The sequence below is a fragment of the Cariama cristata genome, unplaced genomic scaffold, assembly GCF_000690535.1.
Source record: "Cariama cristata isolate BGI_N322 unplaced genomic scaffold, ASM69053v1 scaffold24426, whole genome shotgun sequence".
Taxonomy (NCBI): domain Eukaryota; kingdom Metazoa; phylum Chordata; class Aves; order Cariamiformes; family Cariamidae; genus Cariama; species Cariama cristata.
Window position 1 is genome coordinate 447 of NW_009621930.1, and position 7742 is coordinate 8188.

Consider the following 7742-nt stretch of genomic DNA (forward strand, 5'->3'; position numbering starts at 1 on the left):
ATGAGATTGACCTGGCATCATTACACCTTTTCACTAGGATTAAGGACGAACAGCTGCGGGACACGAAGGGGTCAGCTGGCTGGAGGGCATCCTCGGGGCTTGGGGGGGCTGTGTGGCAGATGTGGGGTGCTGCCCTAACGTGGCCTTGCAGGATGTGCCCGGCAGAGAGGCCCCTGGAGACGCAGCAGCCCTTGAACTCGTCCTCAGCCTGCTGCGGAGTGACCTTGCAAAGCGGCCCCGTGCCCTTCGCTGCGTGGGGGGGCATCGCCGTCACCCCACGGGACCGACGCACCCTGGGCCTGGGTGCAGTCGTGGGCATTAACGGGAGGGCAGGTGAGGGGGTGATGGAGGGTGCAGAGCAGGATGCGCGGAGGAGCCTCTGTCTCTGTGCTGCCTCGGGTGCTCCTTCCTTTCTGAAACCATTTCGGTGGCTGCACTTAAACCACCCCTGTTTCCGTCCCAGGCCGGTGTGAGCTGTGCATGCCCGGGGCCTCGCTGCAGCCGGCATCGTCCCGGGCAGTGTGGGGTGCTCAGTGGATCCCTGTCCTCGGTGAGGCCCCAGGCTGCCCTGCATGGGATACGGGAGCAGTGCCTGGGTAGCGAGGACAGGAGCGTGGGGCACGCACCTGCCCGTCCATCGCAGGCAAACCCCGCTCCACCCCCGCGTGCTCACCTGGCTTCAGCCACCGAGGGTGGGAGGACAGCGGCAGCACCCTTGGCTTTTGAGAAATCCAGGCTTTTTGCTGGCACCCTCTGTTTCTGGCTGAGGTAAATGCAGCATCCCGCCTGTCCTTGGTTTTTCCTTTCCTTCTCCAGGTTTGGGACCTGCGTGTTGGGCGCAGAGCCCCTGCCCTCTTGTAAACCCTTGTTTCCCCGTGGGACCGCTCCCACCCGGCTTCCGTCACTTCAACTTTAGCCAGTGCCGGGCTGGCCAGGGGTGGTTCACCGCCTGGCGCTGGGAGTGGTGCTGGGGTTTATGGCTTATCTTTCATCTTGCCTTCACCGGGAGGCTGAGTCACCAGAGGTTACCCCAGGGGTACGTCCGTGTCCCCCCTTCCCCCCGCTGCCGCCCTGCCCTCCCAGCGCTGCGGGTTTGCAGGGAGCTGCAGAGTGGCCCCGCTGCTTGGAGGCAGCCGAAGGAGGCTGAATACCAGGCAGCGAAGCCTTCAGGGACATGTTTTGTCTGTGGGGAGCAAAAATCTCCTCTCTGGGAGCCTCGTCACTCCCCAGGGCTCTGGTTTGTTGCTTTCTGCTCAAAGCAAGACCCCCCTTAAACAGGAGAGCTGCAGGTCCTGGGTTGCCAGCTCTGTGTCTGGAAGTTAGCTTCGATGGTGCAATTTCAGGCTTAGAATCACCCACCTGACTTTCAGTTTGGTACCAAATTTATCTCTGTATTTAGGACCTTCCTCCTCACCCCCCAGCACATAAGGGAAGAGGCCAGTGGCCTCCTCCGTGATTTCCAGGGGGGAGCAGAGACCTTTCCTTGCTGAGGCTTCACCCATGCAATGGGTGTCTCAGGGCTGTTGGTGACCGATTTAGCACGTGGCAGCACATCACCTGGATCCCTGCAGCTGTGCGTGGGCTTAGCTAGCAGCAAATCCCGTCTTAGCCTCTGCGGGTCGGTGATGGTTAGCACGGGGTAAGGTTATTGCCGTGCGTGGGGCAGCGCCGAGCCCTCCCCTGCGCCTGGCTGGAGCTGATGCTTGGGATCCCCTTGGTTATAGAACCATAGAATGGTTTGGTTGGGACCTTGAAGATCATCTTACTCCAACCCCCCTGCCATGGCCAGGGACACCTTCCACCAGACCAGGTTGCTCCAAACCCCATCCAACCTGGCCTTGAACACTTCCAGGGATGGGACATCCATAGAATCACAGAATGGTTTGGGATGGAAGGGACGTTAAAGATCATCTCGTTCGTTATGATGTGGGCCTGGGCACTCGCAATTAAACTGAGGAGCTGTTGGATCTTGAAGGGTTGCTGGCATTTGCTGCGGCTCGTGGAAAAAATTTGAGGGGTTTGTTTTTACTGCCTTGGAGAGGTACGGAGGCTGACGGTGTGGGCCCCCATGTGAACGCCTCACGGTTGCTGCGTGGCTGAAGCATGCTGTCACCTGCTCCGACAGCGGGGTCTCTGCCCCATCTCCTTCCCCCAAGGCCTTGTGAAAGCCGTGGCAGCACCTCAAGCCCCCAGCAGCTGAACCAACGCCCTGCTCCTACCTAAACCCTCCCTCAGGGCTTGACAGGGGTATCCTTGTGCATTTGGGAAACCAAGAGCCTCTCTGTTGTCTCTCTAGAGCTCCCAGAGAACTGGACCGATACCCGCGAGACGCTGCTGGAGGGGATGCTCTTCAGCCTCAAGTACATGGGGATGACGCTGGTGGAGCAGCCCAAGGGAGAGGAGCTCTCTGCGGCCGCCGTCAAAAGGATCGTCGCCACCGTGAGTGTCCGTGCTGGAGCAGAGCCCTGTCTCCTGCTGTTCGAACAAGTCTGTCGCTGGGGAGAGGTTCAAAAGGCGTGGGTCTGAAGGCAGTGCTCTCCGTCTGCAGGCTGGGGGTGTCAGGATTGCAGGTCCAGCCCTTCCAGGGGTGAGCGGGTGTCTGGTGGTGGAGGTAGAAATGCAGACAGTGGCACTGGGAAGCCCTTGAGGCCAGCCCCGGCCCGTGGAAAAGCTGGTGTTATGTGTCTGAGCTCTGGCTCCGCTTGATAAGCTTGGGTGACCCTGGGTGTGGAAGACGCCTCTGACCTGGTGAAATCAGCCTTCCCCAGGGCCGTCTCTCCTCTTTCAAGGCAGGGACAGTGTTTTAAGTGCAGCCAGCACATGACCAGCAGCTGGCATGCAGTTCTGGGTTTTCCTTCCCAGGATTTGGAGAGTTAAGAGGAGAAGGGAGCAGGACAGCTTGCTCCGGTTCCCAACCAATACAGCTGCCGTCCTGCTGTAACCTCTGATGCAAGAGGGACCAATTTTCAGCCATTCTCCAGCACCGAGCCTCCCTGGAACCCCTGCTCACCGGGCTCCAAGTAAAATTAACGCTTCTTTAAGCCCTTATAAAAACTGAATGAGGCAAAGACCCAATTGTACAGTTAACCGTCGTAAAACTCAATGGGGTGGCGAACTGTGCTGGGTAATGACGGATCCGTTCCTGGCGTGTGCTGAGCTGGATGGGAGGGGAGTGCTCGCATGAAACGGGAGCCCCTGGCAGAGCCCTTCACGTCTGCTCTGACCGACTGAGAACGGAGCCTTTAAATAAAAGCCCCAGGGCCGAGGGGAGCCTTGGAGGGGCAGGACCGACCGCCAGCCGGTCTGGACATGGCTCAAGTGAGGTCCCCAGGGAGCAGGGCTGAGGATCCAGGTCTGCAGTCTGTAACTAGCTAGCTGTGGGTTTGTGAGATTTTTGGTTTGGTGTTTGGGGTGTTTTTTTTAAGAGAAGCTGGGCAGTGAGCTGAATGTATCCTGTAGGCTGAAAGCACAAGACTAGTATATAAGAGAAAGTAGCACTTAAAAGTCTAGTTACTTTTTAAGCCGGCGTCCTGACCTTGGCAGAGGGGATGCTTTGCCACTCGAGCGGGGTTTGGCAGCACAGGTTCAAGCGCCTGCTTGGGAGCCTATGTCCCGCAGGACCATCCCGCTCCCAGCACGGCTCCCTTGTCTGTGCTCGTGTCCCCCTCTGCTCTGCACTAAAGACAAAACTCCCCGGGGTTTCACCAAGCACTCGCACAGCTCAGCCAGAGCAGCCGCTGCTTCATGCGGATGGCCACGGGGAAATCCTCGGGGAGGTGCTGGGCTGGAATTACCTCTGCACGGTGTGGGGTGGACCGTGTATGTCCTTGTCTCGTTAATGCCAGCGAAAATCACTGCTTCAGGGAAGGAAAAGTTTTAACGAGTGCCTTATCACACCTGGTAGTAAATTCAGTCCCTAGTACTAACGAGTGCTATTAATGTGCCACTAGGTAGTGCACATCTAGAGTCTTTGCTCTGCTTATGTACCTTTGGATGTATCAGTGTTAAAAGCCTGTAATTTTCCCCTCCCTCTTTTCCCTCCAAAGGCGAAAGCAAGTGGAAAGAAACTGCAGAAAGTGACTCTGAAAGTCTCACCCAGAGGGATTGTGTTAAACGACAGCGGAACGAATGAGCTGATCGAGAACGTCTCCATATACAGGTGGGTTACGGGATGCACTTCAGCGGGTCCGTGCCCCAGGGCTCCTCGTCTGCTCCGGTCTCCACCTGGGCTGAGCTGACGCCTCGCTGGCCATCATGTCTTGATGGAAAGCAGAGGTGGGGCAAGGAGGGTGGTTGCTAAATTTAAGGTAAATTTATGTCTGGTGCCATAAGCATCCAGCCAGGGGTAAGGAAAGACGGGATGAGCCCAGAGGTGTCATGTGTGCAGACTGCAGTTCCGCAGCCAAGCACTCCAAGGCCAGGCGTGGCTTTACCACCTGGTTTTGGCAATAGAAACGCCAAAGCACCGGGGATGACGGCACGAGTTGAATATGGAGGATGGTCAGAGCATCTCTGAGCGGGCGAGGACGTGCGTGCCGGAGCCAGGGCTGCCCTCCCCTCGCTGGCTGCTCTGCCCCTCTGCTACGTTTCAATGGCTCTGACAAAGAGCGGGGCTGGGGCAGCTGTTGAGACCCAGTACCAGCGTGGGGTGGGCGAGGGTGGGTTATCCCATATCTGCTCCTCTGGCTTTGGCAAGTATTTCTTCTAAAGAGGCTGGAGGCAGTTCTGGTGGAACAGAGCTCAGCTCGGATCTGGCCCTTTCCATCTCCTCCATCCCTTCTTCCTCTGCATCCCCCACACTCTGCTTCTGTCCTTCACCTCCTGCTCTGTCCCCCTTGGCTAAGTGGGGGTTGGGGCACTCTCTCTAACAGACTGCTAACCTGCTTGCTTTTCTCCAGTTCAAACTAAGCAGTCGCATACAGCCACCGGTGCTGAGCCCCAGCCCTCCCCAGGAGATAAACCTGCTACTAAAAAGCAGAGCTGGGCGAAGCGGCTGTGCCAAAATCGGGATCACTGTGCTGGTATAAAAGCAGGCAGAGCCGTAGGGCCGGGGTTTTTAAATGCTGCCTTAAATTCTCCCCGGACACTTTAACAGCTGCCAATAAAGCTGTTCCTGCCAGTCAGTGCTCGTGTACGAGCATCCCCTCAGCTCGGTTGACTGAAGTCAGCGCATCCTAAATAGGCTGGCGATGTGGGGACTGATGCTGCTCCCTGGAGATGCTGGTGCTGTGAGAGTGGGGGTCATGGCAAAAGCTGGGGTCTGTGCGCGTGGGAGGTTCGTCTCCCCACTCTGCAAGTGTGCTCTACCGGTGGCGGTCCCAGGGCTTTCCTCTAACACCTCTACTGTCTTCTCTTCGGCTTTTGTATTCACCGGGACGATGCTGGCTCTGAGGTCCTGCCCTGGATCACGTGCTGGGGCAGGACGGGCTGGCCACGGCTGAAAAGCAGCCACCGTCACCGGGCGTGCTGCTGCCAGAGGCCTCGGTCGTAAAACTGGCTCGCTTCAGAGGCGGGTGTGAGTTATCCTTTCCCTGGAAATTAATGGCCATCGAATATCGAGCTGAGTGCTGGGGTTTGCTGGAGGGGCCACGTACCTGCGCAGACAAGCTTCCACGGCTTTGTCATGATTGTTAAAAGAGTGGCCGTGCTGTTTTGGGAAAAATGGGAGAAAGGAATGAACTTCCAAGTGCCTCTCTAATCTAGAGCACGGTTTAGCTCTGGAAAACAAAATATTGACCATTGAGCAGAGGCATCCTCGCATGCCACAAGAAACTAATTGCAGTATAAATAAATTTCGAATGTGGCTTTTTTTAAGTCCCAGCATCTGCTGGGAACTGGGACCTTCCAGCCCCCTCCCTGCAAATTCTCGGGGGCAGCGAGAGTGGGAGCAGAAGAGGCAATGTGGGGCCATGGGAAAACTTTCACCAAAGTGTCCCACTTTTTCCTCGGGATTTCTCTTTCTTTAACACCTGTTTGGTCTGTCGCGTGCCCAGGGAAGAGGCTTTGCTCACTGCTGGTGCCTGCCGCCTCGCACTAAACCTCCGGGGCTGCTCCCGCTTGTGCTCACTGGCTTCAGCCAAGACGCTCAGTCCTGCAGCTCCTGGCACGGACGGACCCGTGGGAGGTGGCGGTGGCTGATGCTGAGGGACCTGAGCCCTCGGTCACAGCCTGGTCTCCCCAAAGAGATCAGGAAAAGCCTGTTGCTCTTCCAGAGCCTTGTTCAGCATTTCGGAGTCAGCCCTGCCCGGCCCAGACGGTGGGAGAGACACGGCCATCCTGGGGATGCTCCGCTGAGGCGGCTGAGCCTCCTTCCCCATGTCCCGGGTGCTCAGGGGTCTCGGAGCATCCTGTGCATCTGCTACTGCGGATCTTGGAGCCTGAATTTCAGCCTTTCCAACAGCTTTTCTTGGGTACCACTGCATCAATTTCTTTCCCTGGTTTGAGCCTCAAGATTAACTTGTAGGCTGAGAACAAGTCCTCTCTCTGTGCAAGCTTATCCTCCAAGGAAAATCTTCTAAGTCTCTCTTCTGAAGGCAGAGCATTTGTCAGGCGTAGTCCTAGGCTGGCACCCTGCAGAGTCTTTACCTCCTTTACCTTCTCTCTGTCCTTTCCCACAAGAGGAAACATTTTCTCTTCTCTCCTGCCTCTGTGTGTGATGCACGTGGTTCACGCCGTGGCTGCGGGAGTTGCTCTGGGCTTCTCTTACGCTCAAGGCAGTGGCATCGACTCCTCCGCTTTGGGAAGGAGTTGCACTGAAGCCTGGTAACGCTCCTGTCCTCCCTCTGCCTTCCCTGCTTGGCCCCGGAGCTGGAAGCCCTGGGGTAGGCACTTGCCGGCAGGTCAGAGGAGAGGGGTTGGTTGATCTCCCTTGCGCGCAGTGCCCCGGTCAAGACGTTTCATTCTGTCTTTCAGGATATCCTACTGCACGGCAGACAAGATCCACGATAAAGTGTTTGCCTACATTGCCCAGAACCAGCTCAATGAGAACCTGGAGTGCCATGCCTTCCTCTGTACCAAACGGAAAATGGTCAGTCCAGAGGAAGAATGGGGATGTGGCTGTAGGAGGAGGAAGCAGAGAGGGGCTGCACCGGTGAGATAACAGCTCTGCCCCTAGTTAGAGCGAGGGGGGGCCCTGCCCCAGCAAACAGCCACGGGAGAGCACCCACCCTCCTGCTGCCGTCACCGCCTGCCCGCAGGCAGTTAATCCAGGCGATGCTGCCCAGTGCCCGGCCATCGCTCTCGAGCAGGCGTAACTCCGGGCTGGATTCAGCCCATCGTCTGGGCAGGTAAAAGCCTTTTCTGCCCTGAGGTCTGGGACAGGGGTGAGAGGTCCTGGCCCTGCACCGGCACCTGAAAGCTCCCTTCTGTGCTGCGGTCCCAGCTGCTGGGACTCTTCCCTGCTCAGCATCCACTTCCCTGGGCTGCCGGAGCCGATCTGAGCCCGGCGTGCGGAGCGGCTTTGGCAGGCGGGGAGGTCTCCAGGGAGGCTGGCAGCGAGGTGCCCGGGGGTGCCCTCATTGATGGGAGGCATTTAGCCAGTGGTTCTGGGCTCGCCGCCCTGGCTTCCTTCCATTTCTTGCCATTGAAGCTCCTCGTCCAATTTTTAGCGGCATCTTTGCAGACGGAGCCATGTCCTCCCCACTGGAGCGGTGCAGGAGACCCCGCTGCGTGCCGAGGACGGGGCTCGGAGCAGAGACCTGTGCATAGAAAACAGTCTCTGGCTCTTGCTTTGAACTCGCTCG

The 7742-nt window shown here is 57.6% G+C and overlaps 1 protein-coding gene across 1 annotated transcript in view; it reads left to right on the top strand.

The window, feature by feature from the left end:
* Nucleotides 1-2302: 2302 nt before the first annotated feature.
* The window catches only part of LDLRAP1 (low density lipoprotein receptor adaptor protein 1), a 13983-nt gene continuing 8543 nt past the window's right edge, over nucleotides 2303-7742 (top strand). Inside the window, exons 1-3 of the mRNA XM_009702167.1 lie at nucleotides 2303-2439; nucleotides 4047-4159; nucleotides 6913-7027. Of these exons, the coding sequence (XP_009700469.1) occupies nucleotides 2344-2439; nucleotides 4047-4159; nucleotides 6913-7027 (324 nt within the window). The 5' untranslated portion in view covers nucleotides 2303-2343. The remainder of the gene's footprint in view (nucleotides 2440-4046; nucleotides 4160-6912; nucleotides 7028-7742) is intronic.